Source organism: Melospiza georgiana, chromosome 1 (assembly GCF_028018845.1).
Source record: "Melospiza georgiana isolate bMelGeo1 chromosome 1, bMelGeo1.pri, whole genome shotgun sequence".
NCBI lineage: Eukaryota > Metazoa > Chordata > Aves > Passeriformes > Passerellidae > Melospiza > Melospiza georgiana.
In genome coordinates, this window is record NC_080430.1 from 80,368,271 (window position 1) to 80,384,765 (window position 16,495).

The 16,495-nt window shown below is 40.8% G+C and overlaps 1 protein-coding gene across 1 annotated transcript in view; it reads left to right on the top strand.

Moving 5' to 3' along the window:
- The window catches only part of MYO10 (myosin X), a 163,511-nt gene that overhangs the window by 128,658 nt on the left and 18,358 nt on the right, over positions 1-16,495 (top strand). The window contains exons 20-27 of the mRNA XM_058029124.1: positions 4,971-5,095; positions 5,229-5,343; positions 8,502-8,608; positions 9,568-9,777; positions 10,079-10,118; positions 10,545-11,447; positions 12,669-12,792; positions 14,081-14,324. Coding sequence (XP_057885107.1) covers positions 4,971-5,095; positions 5,229-5,343; positions 8,502-8,608; positions 9,568-9,777; positions 10,079-10,118; positions 10,545-11,447; positions 12,669-12,792; positions 14,081-14,324 — 1,868 coding nt within the window. The remainder of the gene's footprint in view (positions 1-4,970; positions 5,096-5,228; positions 5,344-8,501; positions 8,609-9,567; positions 9,778-10,078; positions 10,119-10,544; positions 11,448-12,668; positions 12,793-14,080; positions 14,325-16,495) is intronic.

Consider the following 16,495-nt stretch of genomic DNA (forward strand, 5'->3'; position numbering starts at 1 on the left):
GGTTTCTTCCTTTGAAATAGGCTTTTAGGTGAGTGGGGCTTGATCCTCCTCGGGCAGGACATGCACAGGTTTTAGTGCTCCTTGCTTTATGTGCTGGAAGCACATAAATTCTGAGGTTGAAAATCTGTCGAACAAACTGTTGTCACCAAACCTGAAGGTGCAAATGACTGAAGAAATGATGGCTCGAAAAGCAGGGGGCGAAAGGGTTTGTTGGAGCTAGGGGATGACATGCACACAGCTGTGCAGCTGCACTCTCCAGGTTTGGCAGGCCTTATCCCTGCCTGCTCTTGTGTCACAGAGCATTTCCCTATTGCAGGCAAGGGCATTTCCCTTTCACTTCTTTCAGGTTACTGGCGTGAATCCTTGACACCAGTAAAGGCTGCCAAGCAGTACATTTGGATGAGAATCACTGAGCATAATTTGGTTTTAAAAAGGCAAGCAAGGGGCATGCAGAATTCTTCATATTAGTTCAGCTAGATTATAAATATTAGAAATTAAATTAGTTACGTTTTTCAAACTTGTCTGTGAGGAAAGCCTGACATTTGTTTTGACTCATGGAGCTCTTGACTGAAATCAGAAAACCCTGGGGGCCATTTCAGAAACATCTTGCTTAGTAAGTCTTGCTGTTTCTGACAAAATATACACATTTGTATGTGAAAACTAGATCCAAACCCCCTAAAAAGCAGAGAAAGACTGGCCTCTTCTTAATTTCTGCTGGTTTTCTCCAGAGTAAAACTGCCAGGATTTCATTTTAGGAGTTAAATAGGAGATTTAAAGAAATTAAGATATTGAAAAAAAGTTACTAGTGTTTAAATTTTAAAAATTACTTTTTTATGTCTGTTTCATCTTTTCTTTTTCTGCATGTATCTTCCATAAAAGACTTTTCCAAGCCAGGAAAATCAACAATTTTAAGGCACGGTAGCAAAGCTGACATAGTTCTGCTCAAGTTCTTACAGGGAGATCCCGAAACAAGGGAGTGGGATTTTTTCCTTCTCTCCTCTCACCCTATCCCTCTTGCCATCTCTTTGTTAACTCCCTCCTGCCTGCCTAAAGCCTGTGAGGGTGCTGTAATTCATCATTATTGTGCTTGTACTCTGGTGAGGCAGCCAGGAGTTGAGGGAGGAAGAAGGATTTACACGGGGTGAAGTCAGGTATGCCCCGTGTTTCAGCAGATGATTGATTTCTGTGCAAATGATGCACAGAGTGGAAAAGTGTTGTGTTCTTTGTGCTATTCAGACCTTGGGGTCTTCACTAAAGGTACTGTCCAAAGAAAGGGGAAGGAAAAGAAAAGTTATTTCTTAAAGTTCAGTCAAGCTGTAATCTGAAAAACTATTTTATTATTAAAATTATGCATAGGTGTTAAATGTCTGTCCTAATGGATGCTTCTAATTGTAATTTCAGGCAGAAGCTCTGCCCTTTGGGAGACTCACTGTAGATCAGAGCAAGCATTTAGCAGCTTAAGGAACCAAAGTCTCGCCAGTTGAGACTCCAGGTCATGCTGAAATCTTGGCTTTGGTGCTGTCTGGTGCAAATGCAGTGGAGACTTTTGGATCCAGGACATAATGAATTACAAGTTGTGTCTGCAACACAATAAAAAAGCACCCTTATCATGTGGAACAGACCTGGCTTGTAGTTATTAATTTCACATTGATATTGCTCAGTGCCTTAACATGACTTGACTGATGTCACTCTAGCGAGCTCTAGTGATTTTGTGTGCTGGAGTGGTTCAGCACTGCCATTCCATGATAAAAGTGACATATCTATTGAAAATTTAGTTGATTGTATCTCAGAGACAATTTTGGAAGTTGTCTGTTCACTTTCTTTTCTGTTGCCTTCTCTTTAGTAAATTTGATTTTACTTTGCAGGAGTCTTAGTTTTCAGAATGACTTCAAATTTTTACTCTGGAAGATGTACTGTTTCAAAATCAGTCATGGTTCTGCTGTCTATCTGAAGTTTTCCTAGAGAAGACAATTGCTTCCCAAGTGTTCATTTGTGAGCCAAGTCAAGCTTTAACAGCAATCCTGGTAGAAATTCAGCAGACCCCAGAGCTAGGTCCTGTCCTGTATTTGGTCTCAATTGGAAAGTTAGCTTGCTTACCACAGGAGGTCTGAAGGAGCGCCAGGAAAGAGGGAAAGGTGATCATCAGCTGCACAGGTAACCCTTTGCATGGAGATTTGATACTGTTGGAGGTTTAACTCATTGCTGCACCAAGCAGTGTTCAAGTGGAAATGGTTGTCGCTCTGTCTGAGATGTGTCTGCAGTTTAGAAGTGGGATATGTGCAGTTCTTGCACTCTAGTTCAATAAAGGCACATGCAATTGATTTCTTTAATTGTGAGGAGTCCTGCTAGAAGTTGTGCTTAAGATCATCTCTGCTATGGGGGGAGAGGGGGAATCTTTTAGTATTTCATATTGAAAAGCATAAGAGATAAGTCCGGCATATCTCTTATCACCAACCCTGTTTTCTCAAAGCAGCCAGACTTGTTGCAGATGTAATTCCAATGATATGTCAGGAGGATTTGACCCTTCAATTTAATGTCTCATGTGTCTGTGAGTAATTAAAAATAGCAAGTAATGTAAAGTGATGGCGTAGGCATTTAAAGTGGTTGATTGAAGTTGCAATGGTCTCCATGTTGTCCTGTGTTGATAGCATGCTAACATCTCTTGCTATGTTTTATGCTTTTTTTAAAAAACTGCATTTGAATTTAGGTATCTGTGTGACATTTCCACCTTCTGGTGACGGGGCAGAGCTGTTTCGAACTTCTGTAGTTGTAGGGAAAATGTTACCAAAATGTTTCGTCTTCCTCTGTGACTCCAGTTTTGTTTTCCTTTTTTTTTTTTAACAGTAACATGAGCTTTCAAGCCAGGTGTGGCACTGACTTTTGGCTTGTTAAGTGCCTAGAGGTGGCAATAAAAGGGTTAGGTGATATGTCAGCCATCTGTCTCTCCAAGCAGGAGCTGCTCCCTTGCAGAGGGAGAGGCTGCCTAGTGAGAGAGACATCTGTCATGTCACCAGCATTTTGCCTGGCTGTGGTGTGTCCCCACTCCCATCCATGCATCTTCCTCCCCACCTCAGCACACCAAAATACTGTTGTGTTTGCAACTCTTGAGAAAAACGCCACCTTTTGAGCCAGAAAGTTTGGGTGGGCTAAAAGGACTAAAAGTTGTTTTAGGGTTGGAGAAAAAAAAAAAAAGAGCTGTGTCTGCTTGTGGCAAACATCAGCCTTGAGTTACACAAGGTGAAAAGTGAAAGCTTTTCCTTGTGATTTCCGTGTGTACATCTGTACTCATTCCCTGCCTTTCCCATCGGGCATCATCAGCCACCTGCACCAAAAGAGGCAGCATGGACATGCAAAGGGCAGCTTTGCCAGGCTGGTTCCCTGACACTTGGATGCCATACAGTGGGCAGGCACATCCAGGAATCCCTGCTGGCAGCACCAGCCATGATTGATGCCCTCACTGAAAGCATTCATGCTGAGTGTTCACTGAAGTACAGAGATCTTACTCACCATGGCAAAATCCAGATGAAACACATTGAGGGAGATGGGTTCGTTCACATCTTTCACACACAAGTTTTCTCCCTTTGGTCTCACTACTAGCACACAGAGTTTTGTTTCATGAATAAAGGCACTGATGGAAAAGGTTATACTGGATAGTTAAAGTGAGCCTTTGAGTCTGTGCTTTCCTGAAGGTACTTTTTATATGAAGTTAAAATTTGGAGGTGTAATTTATTTGTTACATTGAATTTATTTGTCAAGTTAAAATTTGGGGGAGTAATTTGTTTGCTAAGTTGAACAAGAGGCATGATTAAAGCCAGTTAATAAATACCAGGACAGTCCTCTGATCGACAGTTTCCCAGGGCTTGATCTTGCTGTCACTTCTGTTGGCTGAAGAACTTCAGATCTCTATGTGAACTGTTGGCTGTATCTGTGAAATCCCACCTCCTGAATGTGCAAAATACTGAACACTGTGCTCCAGCTCTGCAAATGGCTGCCCAGGAGGGTCAGCTGATGGGTTAAAGTGGGTGATGGTAATTCATGCTGATGAATTAAATTGTGTGTTTACATGTGGTGGCATTTCCGTGTGGGGGTTGCCCCTGTTTTGCCAGGCAGCAATTAGTGCTGTCTTGAGCAGCTTTGCATGGCTCTGTCTGGGTTACCTCAAACCATGGTGAAAATACAGGTGACTCGGGGGTTCTCAGACGGGCTGAGGGCATTCCTGAGGCTCCCAGTGGCAGAACCATGCTGATCAGCATTCACAGGATTGCATAACTGAGTGGCTGTGGGGTTATCTGTTTTCTGAATGGAAAACAATGCTGAAAGAATTGCTGGCAAACTAAGGGAAACTTACTTCAGATGAGCAGGGAGGGTCTGTTTACACAAGAGAGTATTTCTACTGTTCAGAATAGCAATAAAGACAAACTCTTTTAAATACAGCTTATTTAAGATTTGAGGTACCACTGGCAAACTTGCCTCCCTATCCATAGCAGATAATTGTCAATACACTAAAAACTGAATATTTTCTGGCCTTCTGGTTTTGTTTTTTACTACATCCATATGGCTTGTATTTGTGTATCTTCGATATTTGGAATCCTCTACAGGGACTTTAAATTCAATTGCTGAAGAAGCAAAATAATCAAGCTTATAGCTGTTGACCTGTTAACTGCCTGTGCTTCTTTCTGTTGTTTCTGCCTGCACAGCAATAGCCTACAAATACACATGAAATGGAAAGAGTTGATGAGTTAAATGGCTGTAAATGTCCTGTCAGTGGAAATGATATTCTGTAATTACCCCATGATTTCTATTCTGTAGATATTTTTATACGCTCAGGACTGCTAATATCCTTTAAGACATTGTGTAGCCAGTTATTAGGCTTTGTGCATTTCAGATTCATACAATTTGCCCTTCTTTATTTCCCCTGACATCTCTAAGCATTGCTATTAAAATTGTTGTTTTGAACGTGCTCATTGCAGATGCCAGACCAGTTTGATCAGACCGTGGTGCTTAACCAGCTGCGCTATTCTGGGATGCTGGAGACGGTCAGGATCCGGAGGGCTGGGTTCCCAGTCAGGAGGCCCTTTCAAGACTTTTATAAAAGGTAAACACCCTGACTCGTGGACTTCGAGTGTAAGTCAATATTCCCATGTTGAGGAATAAAAGTAAAAATAATCATATGGTAAAAATAGAAGTTAATCTCTTAAATGAAGCAATAAATACTTTTTGGTTGCCAGGTATAAAGTCCTGATGAGAAACTTAACTCTCCCTGAAGATATAAATGAGAAGTGTGCCGTCTTACTTCGTCTGTATGACAACACAAGCACTGAATGGCAGCTTGGAAAAAATAAGGTAAAATAACCTGACTGTGCACATTGTGCTGCTGGTGCATATACAAGGCTGAGGGGACAGGATTTAGACTGCACAGCTGCAGAGATGTAGTTCTGCAGCAATTACTTCTGGCCTTTAAGGAAGCTGCGCCTGCCTCTTGGTGCTCTTGAAACTCCTAAAGCAACAATTAATGGTTGTGCTAAGGAATTTGCTGTCTAAGGCACTTAAAACTGACTGGAGATTTCAGTCACAGAGAAAGAGTCCACCTGAATTTTCTGTCACTGCTCACAAGTGGTAGCACTGGTATTTGGATTTGGTATTGTGGTATTTGGATTTTTTCATTTTTTTAGAAGTATGGAACATATGGGGAAACACTTTTGTTCTGCAGGGAGCTCCACTCATACTAGTAAACTGACCTAACCAATACCTCTTCAGTGGCAGAAATCAGGGAGAAGAGTTTTAGCCAGCATTCACATGGTAGAATTGTGTGTTTGCCATCCTAGTCTGAGAGTCTTTTCCAGAGGTACATTAGATCTTGATGTGTGTTCTACCAGAGAACCTGACCTTCACCCACATTTTTTTTCTTTAAAGGAAAAAAAAAATCGAATTACTTTAGAATAAATTAAAGAATGGAATTTTAATTTGAGAAATAAAACAATCCACGTGTTTTTATGTGCTCATTTTGCAAGCTTGATTATAGACAGCAGCTGGTGATTTGTGCTCTTAGATCTCAGCAAATGATATGAAAGTGTTGCAGACTTGGGAGAAGATTCCCCATTTCAGGATTTGAGATCTCCTAAGTACAAAAAACTTTTTAAAAACACTTTTTAGTACCATAAGGCAGCAAATATATTTTGTAAAATTTGATTTCTGTAGGAAATGTTCTTCCTTTTCTCCCCACAACTGGATGGTTTGGAAGGATTTCTTCTCTTCCTCTGTATGCGTAAGGACTCTTAGACTTGCATTGGGAAAGTTGTTTTAATCATCTTACAGTTGCTGTAAGAAGGAAGAAATAATCTGAAATATTTTGATGGCAATTGATGTCATCTCCCATCCCATTTTTGTAGCCAGTGGCTCCCAAACAGCACAGTGATGGCATTGGGCTGCAGAGCTGGGCTGTGCATCCCAGTCTATTTCAGATGTAGCATATTAACAGTGTTTATGCATGGACCCTGGAGAGTGCTTTTGCATCTCAGGGACACATGTTTATCAGAAATAGTTTTTTATCAACTTCTCATCAGGACCTCAGTAGTAGCCAGAGCTCTGTTGTAGCTTCCCTTACTGTGGTCTGGGCTCATCCTCCCCCAGGAGCTGCCTGTGCACTTGTGAGACTGCATAAACAGCAGAGGAGCACAAGAGGACACTGCTTTCAGACTGAACATGGGATGAGGCACTATCCTGCCCCAATATTATTTTAGAGGGATAATAATGGCATTGCAATGATTTGGCTTTAGTATGATTTTTTTTCCTTATCTTTAATATCTCATTCTGCAATGCACCTGGTCAGGAAAAGGCATTAGTCTGAGCTTAACATCTGCTTTTCTTGTCCCAGAAGTAGCTGAATGCTTTTCCAAAGAATTTTGTTGTGTTTTTGAAAGTTTGTGTGTAAAGTAAAGAAAGATTGCCCACTGTGTGAAAGAAAAGGCTTTTTTCCTGAGTGAAAACTTGATATAGAAAGAGCTGCCCAGTGTGGCACTGGCATTGTGACTTAGAGTCTTTCTGTGAGACTTTTTCTGTTTCTGTTTCTTGGGTAACTTGTACTAGAAAGTCTCTTTCTAACTTTGTTCAAAACTCACAACTGTGCCTGTCCTTGAGAGCTGCTTTGGCTTTGATGATGGGCTGTTTTTCCATGTAAACACAGAGAAAAATCAGCTTCTTTTGCTGTGAACACCCCCAAAAGTCAAAACCAAACCCACTGGGTTTGGTTTCTGGGTTGTTGTTTTTTTGGTTTTTTTTTGTTTTTTTTGGTTTTTTTTTTTTTTGTTTTTTTTTTTTTTTATTTTGGTTTGTTTTTTTTTTTTTTTCTGGGAGGGGGGTAGGAGGGTATGTGAAATTTTTTGGTTGGGTTTTGGGGGTTTTTTTCACATCAAGAGAAAACACCCAGCACTTCAAAGATGCCTTCCTGCTTTTATGTGTCTTTGCAGCCCTCCTCCCTTAGCAGAGCCCACCCTGTCCATGAGCTTTCCTCATCCCCATGCTATGGTGTGCAGCCTGGCTCTCATCCCACATTATCAAAGTGTCACTGAACTGGCTATTTCCAGCTGCCCATGTGTGAGGCAGCAGCATGCCAGGCTGTTGTCACCCATAGCTGACACCATCATACTTGGCCTTTAGAAAAGAAGAGTTGAGAAGAGCTGGAAAAAGCGCTGACAGCAGATAGCTCACCACTGTGTGAGCGTGTGGTAAAGAGCAGATGTCAAGGCAGGTGGAAGAGGGAAGCCACCTCCCCCATGCCCCTGCTTGACTGGAGAAGCAGTTTTACTCACTTAAGGCAAAATAGGCTGTGTTAGCTCAGTTTATGTCAATGTATGTGCTAAGGCTCCTCTGAGAGGCACTAGGTGAATGGTCCAGGTTGGTGCTTGGAAGAGAGCCTGGGAAGCATTCTGTCTGTGGGAGGGTGGCCAGCTCTGGTGGGGGTCTGGCCCCAGCCACTCTCTCCATGTAATATCAGGAAAACACAGTCGAGCCCACATGAACATGAAGGCATTCTCACTTCTGCCTACTTCTGCAGTCCTGTAGCAATGTCTTTGGAAACTGCAAGCCTTGTTAGGGGTTGTGGAGCCTGATGTCCCTGTGAAAAATGTAAATTGTCAGGGTGGTATTTCTGCCCCTCTGATTAGAAAGTTCATGCTAAGCCCTGCAGCTTCTTTGGCCTGTGTTACTCTGGTGGGAAAGGCTGTTTAATGCATCCAGTAATTGCGTTACATTTGGAAAAACCCTGCTCCTAATTAAAAGTTACAATAGAGTAATCTGACCCTTCCCATTGAAATCCAAAGTCAGAGGATCATCTGCAGGTGTTTTCTTTTAAGAGGACTACATTTTGTTTTTCTTTTTTCTGCTGAGGAAATAGTACATTTTTCTCTGAATTCAAAGCTGAGGCTTGCTGCTTAGACTGATCTGGCTCTCCCTTAAATATGACCCTCACCAAAATTTGTTAAGTCAGAATTTTTCTTCTGCAGGTGTTTCTGCGGGAGTCCTTAGAGCACAAGCTGGAGAAGCAGCGGGAAGCAGAAGTCACCAAGGCAGCGATGATCATCCGAGCGCACATCTTAGGTTATGCAGCCCGGTAAGTGACAGCACGAGGATATTAATAGTAAGGATTGGAAATAAATAGATGAGTTGTCAAGCAGTTAAATCCTTCTGACACAATTCTCAATTTTGTAGGGGCCAGGCATTCAAATTCTGTAAGTGTCTTTTGAAAACAGCAGCTAAAAATACTCATGAATAATGCAAAGTTTAAATTGTTTTAATATAATGAATAGGACAATGCAGAAATTTGGAAGTCAGCCAGAATCTATGTGATTGTATCATGGCATTAGAGCCACGGTAGGAACTCTAGTTGGATGGCACCTAGTGGGGCTGCTCCAAGTCACCAGCTGAGATCCTGATTTATCTTTGCTTCTTCATGGTAAGAAAACAGAAGGAAAATAAAACTAATCCATTTGGTTCTTGGAGATGAAGAATCTGTGTTTCTGATTAATGTTTGACTTGATTGCCTGACTTCATGCATTATGTGTTAGGTGGAGTTGCTCATCCCATTTATTTATTTCTCTGCTTTTTCTATAAGTCAGTTGAGGATAGTTTAAGGAAGCTTGTTTGCATAATGAGGTAATTTCTTTTCATGTGCTTATTAGTCCTGTTCTTATATTCTGACCAGTATGTTACTTAAAAACAATATCCTTTTTTTTATGCCAGCTGTCTTGCTATGCACGGTCTTTCTTTTCAGAGATGTGGGATGGCTCTGTATATTCTTTCTCTGCATGTGTGCACACACACAGAACTGTCTTTTAGCAGCTCCTTGGCAGGGGCATAAGAACATGTAAGACATGTGCATTTCCTTAATGAAGACACACAGGGTGCTGTCAAGAAATGAGAGAATCTTGCTTCTCAAAGGGACAAGAAGGTGAACAGTGGGGGTGCTAGCACAGAGCTGGAACTATCACGGGCTCACTATTGCAGGTCACCGAGGCAAGATCCCTCTCAACTGTTTCATTACAAATTTGCTTCTTTCTTTTCTCCCCCCAGAAAGCGGTACAGAAAGGTTCTCTACTATGTGGTTGTGATACAGAAGAACTACAGAGCATTCAGTGGCAGGAAGAAGTTCCTGTGCCTGAAGAAAGCAGCCACAGTCCTTCAGAAGCAGCGGCGAGGCCAGCTTGCTCGGCGTCTTTACAGGGAGAGACTGGAGGAGAAGCGGAGACAGGAGGAGGAAAGGAGAAGAGAGGAGGAAGAAAGGTGCAGTGTCTGGCTTATATCACTGTCCTGCCTTTGCCTTGTTAGGTGTTGGTCTGAAAGCCTTTATTTCAGGCTGCTCTTGAACAAGAGATTTTGGAAACCTTTGCTGCTTTTGCTATAAGACATATATAGCTATCATGGTGGTTTCATAGTCACAAACATATTTGTTGTGATCTTATTTTTGGCTGTCTGTTTCAGGTGGCAGATGATCTCTGTAAGCTGAGCTATTGCCATAGCAAAGGAATGCCATGAGCTTATGTTGAGCTTGATTGACTGACTTTTTTTCTTCACTCACTTTTAGGGAAAGACAAAGGCAAGAAGCAGAGCGTCTTGCCCAGCAGGTAAATTACATTCTTAATGCTTTCAGCCACCCTGTTTATTTGAGTATCTCAACCCAGCAATTACAAAAATAAAAGGTACCTGTAGCATTAAAACTAAACTAATTACAGGAGCTGGCAGATAAAGCTAAAGGAAACTCAATATAGTTTGCATGGAAATTTCTTTCACCTGATGCTTCATTTAATTTCCAACAAAGATTGAATTTTCTGCACATATTTGAACTTCCTCTGCTCACCTATCTCTGAGCAAATGTAATCATGCTTTAGTTTGTTTCTTTTCCTTTCCTTTTCATTTCTTGCTGATGTGAAGACAGGGCTGCTTTTAAATGAATGAGCGTGGTGGAGTATGGAGCTTTAGAAATAAATTTTTAAAAACAAGCTTGCATTTAGGAACCTAACTTGATTTTGTTTCATTTTATTTTTATGCAGGCTGAAGAAGAGAGAAAGAAGCAGGAACTGGCTGCCATTCAGAAAGCTCAGAAGGAGGCAGAACTGAAGCAGGAGGTGGAGAAGCAGAAAGAAAGCAGGCAGGTGGAAGAAATCCTGCGTCTGGAAAAAGAAATCGAAGATCTGCAGCGCGTGAAGAAGCAGCAGGAGCTGTCCTTGACAGAGGCTTCGTTACAGAGGCTGCAGCAGCGTCGTGATGAGGAGCTCCGGCGGCTGGAGGATGAAGCATGTCGAGCAGCCCAGGAGTTCCTGGAATCTCTGAACTTCGATGAGATTGACGAATGTGTCCGAAACATTGAGAGGTCTCTCTCTGTGGGCAGTGGGTATCCTGCTGAGCTGGCTGAACAGACTGGAAATGCCTGCAGTGAAAAGCCCAATTTTAACTTCAGCCAGCCATATCCTGAGGAGGAGGTAGATGAGGGCTTTGAAGCCGATGATGATGCATTTAAGGATTCGCCCAACCCAAGTGAGCACGGCCATTCTGATCAAAGGACCAGTGGCATCAGAACAAGCGATGATTCCTCAGAAGAGGATCCTTACATGAATGATACCGTGGTGCCAACAATTCCTGCCGCCAGCGACGCCATGGTCGTACCTCCTGCCCACGACACAGTGAGTCTCCACAACTCTTCCAGCGGCGAATCCACCTACTGCATGCCAGAAAATGTATCCTGCAGACCCCCAAATTCTGTGGAGCTTATTTCTCCTGATGGAGACTATGATTACGACCAGGACGACTACGAAGATGGTGCTATAACTTCTGGCAGCAGTGTGACCTTCTCCAACTCGCACAGTAGCCAGTGGTCACCGGACTACCGGTGTTCCGTGGGGACCTACAATAGCTCTGGAGCGTACCGGTTCAGCTCTGAGGGAGCCCAGTCTTCTGTAAGTAGCAGTGTTTATGTTATCTAATAATTGATAGGTGCTTTCTGATTATTTTCTTTCCCTGCTGTGCAGCTGTAGATTCACTGTAGCTGTTCCTAGAAAACATTGTGTAGCTTGGTTTGCGCAGAGCACCTTTGGAAATAGTGGTCTGTTGCCATCTAGATGCCACTGGGGTGAGTGCATTAGAGTCAGAGGCTGCTCAGATGCTGTTTGCAGTCCTGGGCTTTTGCACAGACGTGGTTTTAACTGCTTTAATGCAGCACTGTGTGTTACTTGGTGAGGAGATCAGTGCACAGCGAAGTTCTTCTGTGTGCATGTGTTTGGAGTTGGGGTACCAGGTACCATGTTGGGGTATTACTTTCAGGAAAACTAAATTTAGTTATGTGTGTAAGTTGCAAGAGTATTGAAGAATAAGATGGTTGCAGAAGTCCCTAATGTGCCAGGTATATTTTGAGATTATTTGGAGAGTAAAGTTCTCACAATGGAAAATGTTTAAATTACTGAGGCAGACACATATTCTGCAGAGAAATTTTTCAGTGCTGTTTACTGAGTATACTGTGATTTCCTTCTACAAATATCTTTGAAAGAATATGATTTTCTCTACCACTCAGCCAGTGTTTCTGTGAGACTATGTGATTGGGAAAGTGAAAATGTATTTCAGGAACACTGACTTGTTTAGAAGGAAAACTTTAATGATATAATATCTACTACATTTGAGGCAGTGATAAGCTTTCCAAGAGCCATTGTAGGTGCTGGGATAAGTTGACAGTTCTTGCCTGAGGAGAAAACACTTTCAGTGTCTCTGTTGAAGATGAACCCTGCTGCATGACTCTGGATGTGTGTCAGATACAGAACAGAAATTCTGACTTTCTGGGGTGAGGGAAATCTAGTACCACAGCTTGTGCAAGGTTTCCTTTTCAATACATTTTTAAGCTGTTCCCCACAGCACTTCAGTGACAGGGGCAGGTAGCACAGGATAGCCTACCCTGACCATACTCTTGCAAAGGGATAACTTTCCTGAGCTTCTACAAAGCTTTTACTCAGATTTATTGTGTAATCAAACAGTTCAAGCTGAAACTTACTCCTTCCTTTGTTAGGTGAGTGAAAACCAATGAGGAACCTTCCAATATATAATAAAATGTTTTAGCTAGATTTTTCTAAACCAACTTGATCTAAACTCTTTCCTGAGAGATTGTGACCTTTCTTTACTTTCTTGTGTAGTTTGAAGACAGCGAAGAAGATTTTGACTCCAGGTTTGATACAGATGATGAACTTTCCTACAGGAGGGATTCAGTCTACAGCTGTGTCAGCCTGCCCTACTTTCACAGTTTTCTGTACATGAAAGGTACTGGATGAATCAGAATTTGATAAATAGACAAAATAACCAGAAATATTTATTGTGTATTACAATCCCAATTCCTGTAAAGTTAAGCTATTTTCTCATTTTTCAAAGGGTGATGGAAAAGTGACTGTATTTAATTTGAGCTATTCTCAAGTTAAGTTACTTGCAGTGGCTTATATCTAGCAATGTTCCCCTCTGCAAAAAAAGATCAATATTTTGGGCTGCCTCTGTTTCATCTTACATCTTTGCTGTCTCACAAACAATGAAATATTCAGTATACATAGAGAAAAATAACTCACAAATCAAATTGTATCAAATTTTCAGGAAAGCTGATTCCTGCTGTCAAAAGCTTGTAACACAGACAGCATTCTACATTGCAGACCAATTTTACTGAACTTAGTCAAATTCCACTTTGGATATGGAAGACATGAAAAAGATTACCTGTAGCAAAGGGGTGTGAGAGACTGTGAAAGAATATACACATGAGTTCTCTGCTTAAAATTTTTGGGTTTACCTTCTGATTTTTGATAGCAAATTGTAATCTAGCTGGATCCTTTTATGATTTCATCACTGTAGTATATACCTTATTTAGGTGTAGGAGCAGTGATGAGTGTACACACCACAATGTTTGTGTGAAGAATAATGCAGTTGGCAGTAGCACAGCCCTTACTTTCTGACATAGCTAGCAGTCAGTTTTTGTGGGATGAGAGGAGCAAATCAGTTTGGTTAAGGTTTTTATGACTGTGCTGTAACTCCAGTGCAAAAGGTGCATGTATGTACTGTATGGCCACACTTTGGTGTGATTGAGCTCACACTGGTGTATTTCCTGCTCTAAACATAGCCTTGTTGGGTTTTGTGGTTTTGAGTTAAACATTGTTACCTCCTAATAACCTGAAGAGAGGAAAGAGCTTAACACTAGATTTTTTTTTTTAGAGTATCACTGAAATACATTGAAAACAGTATTAAAGATCAGTCTCATGTGCAGCAAGACTTTTCAGTAATTTATTATTATAGATATGTATATATAAATGTAATTATATGTATGTTTCCTATATTTTTGTAATACAGAGACTTACTACAATTTATAATTTAAGGGTGTTTGGATTGACAAGAATATTGGTGGCCATGAGGATATGCAAAACTGAGGTTTTGTGGCTTACAGCAGACACTCAGTTCAACTGCAGTGTTGTTGGTCAGCACCTTCCAGTTTTGGTGCTGTTCACAGCATCTGTTTTACGATACAGCTGTTTGTTTTCACTGCATGTAAACCCACATCTGTGTCTCTTGCCAGGTGGCTTAATCAACACATGGAAGCGACGCTGGTGTGTCCTGAAAGATGAGACCTTCCTGTGGTTTCGTTCTAAGCAGGAAGCACTTAAGCAGGGCTGGCTTCACAAAAAGGGGGGTGGATCATCTACGCTTTCCAGAAGGAACTGGAAGAAAAGATGGTTTGTTCTCAGACAGTCCAAGTTGATGTACTTTGAAAACGACAGTGAAGAAAAGCTAAAGGGTGCCATGGATGTCCGAACTGCCAAGTAGGTTTACACAGTTTTATGTTAGCTGTGGTTCCTTCTAAGCAGTACTTGGGGCTCAGTCTGGGAAGGCACTGAGTGCCCTGCCTACAAATTGTGTGAGTGCAAGCAGGAGAGTGTGTGGGGTGAAGTTAGTGAAAGCAAGTGTTGTCCTTAGCTGGCTCTCTCTTAAGTCTAGAGAGTGCTCCAGAGCTAAGCCAGTGCCAAATACTTCAGAAAAATGCTGCTGTAATGAACCCATCTATGCTTTCTCCCAGACTAGAGGCCCTACTTAGTCTGTAATGATTCCCAAGGCAGTTTGGGGCATGTGGCCAAGTCTAGCTGCAGGCAAACCCAGAATGAAGAGGGTGGAATTAAAAGGCCCTGAGTATATTGAAGTTCGCATGGGTCAAAGCTGAATCTTCTGTATGTATTTAGATTTTTTTTCATGCTTTAAATAATTGTGGTAGTGTAGAAAAGTCTTTAAAATGCATATATTCATTAAAAAAACAAGATTGCTAAACCTAATAACTTATGCCTTGTTAGCTGAAGTTCCTTAAGCCTTAGAATTTTATGCTTCCCAAAGCACACAGAAAAAAGAATTTTCTACTGGATGGCTTTTTTCTTTCTAAACACTTTAGGATTATCTACCTAATTTAAAAAATTAAAGTGTGCTAACATTAGTTGTCTCTTTTCTCTATAAAGTGTACCTAAGCTTTCATCCAAAGCAGAGAGAAACAGAAATGGCTAGTAACACTCAGTTCCACTCTGTGCCTTGTAATCTGCAACTATCCAATTTGTTTGTTACTTTAACAGAGAGTTTAAACTAAATTTAAATATTTGATTCATCTTTTCTTCTGCAATCCTGACTTGAGCCTGATTTCAAGTAGGACAGAAAAGAGTTTCAGGGAGAATCCTGACTTGCTACTGAAATACTGAGCTGTTGGCAGTCAAGTAAATCTCTGAATAGAAGCTGAAGATCCTACCTTTTTGAATTTTTTGTTAAAACTCAATTTGACTCTGTCTCATGTACCATAGCATTTATTTAGCATCTTTTTCTAATATATTTAATCATTCATTCTTTTTTTTTGTTTTTACCTCATTGCTTCACTGGCTGTGCTCTATAGATGTTCTTTGCTGCACGTACTTTAAAATTATCAGACAAAGGTTGCTGAACCTAGTTTGAACTGTAGGTTCAATCAATGACTATTTGTTTATAAATTAGCTAAAAGAAAGGGTACATGTATTTAAAGAACTCTGTTTCATAAGAAATAAACAATAGCTTTTCTAGATAGTGTTAATATTTACTGAGTGCATTCCTTACCTATAGTGCAACTCATGCATTTCACCACTCCCTATTAGGGACCTTGTTCAATTTTAAAAATCTCAGGCTGATTCACTTGAAACATAGAAGGGGGAGGTATTCTGTTGGACACTGTTACTAAGAGGGAAGGAATCAAACGGTACAAAATTACAGGTTTTGTATTGATAATAGATAGATCATCCTCATGAGTCTGATATGCAGAGCTTGCATATATTGTTTGTAGGACAGAGATTTATGAGAATATATGAGCTGGTTAGAAAATATAGCCAGTTAAGGAAATAGTAAGCTTTAGGCAAATACAGCCAAACAACAAGAAGGAAATTAAGTTTATTTCTTTAAGGTACAGGGAAATCCAATGTCATACTTTAATTATTGCTAAAACCTTCACAGTTGTTTTTATATCAATACTTAGATGTCCAAATTAAAAATTAGAAATATGTAATTTTTCAGCAGATGAGTGCTCAGATTTTCCTGGAGGTCATGTTTGGAATTGTCCTTGTGCTGACTCACAACCACACAGAATCACTAATCCAGGTTTTGTTTGCTTTCAGTTTTTAATCTTCAGCAGCTTTCTTTTAGAATTCCAAAAATCACTTGGTTATGCAGTCCATTCAGAAATATATCCATTTCTTCCCTCAGTTATCTTTGCCTCTCTCGGGGTTTGATAATGCTTTGCTTTTTCTTTAGTTCTTGGTAAAATGGTAACAGAATGGTCACACTGGTGTAGTGGCATTCATAGCAGTTTGAATATTTGAACTGTGTGGGCAGAAAACACAGCTGTAGTTTGGCAAACTAATACTGATAAATCACATTGTGAGTCTTGCAAATGAACCTGATGAAAACTATTGTTATTCTAAGTATCAATAGTTTG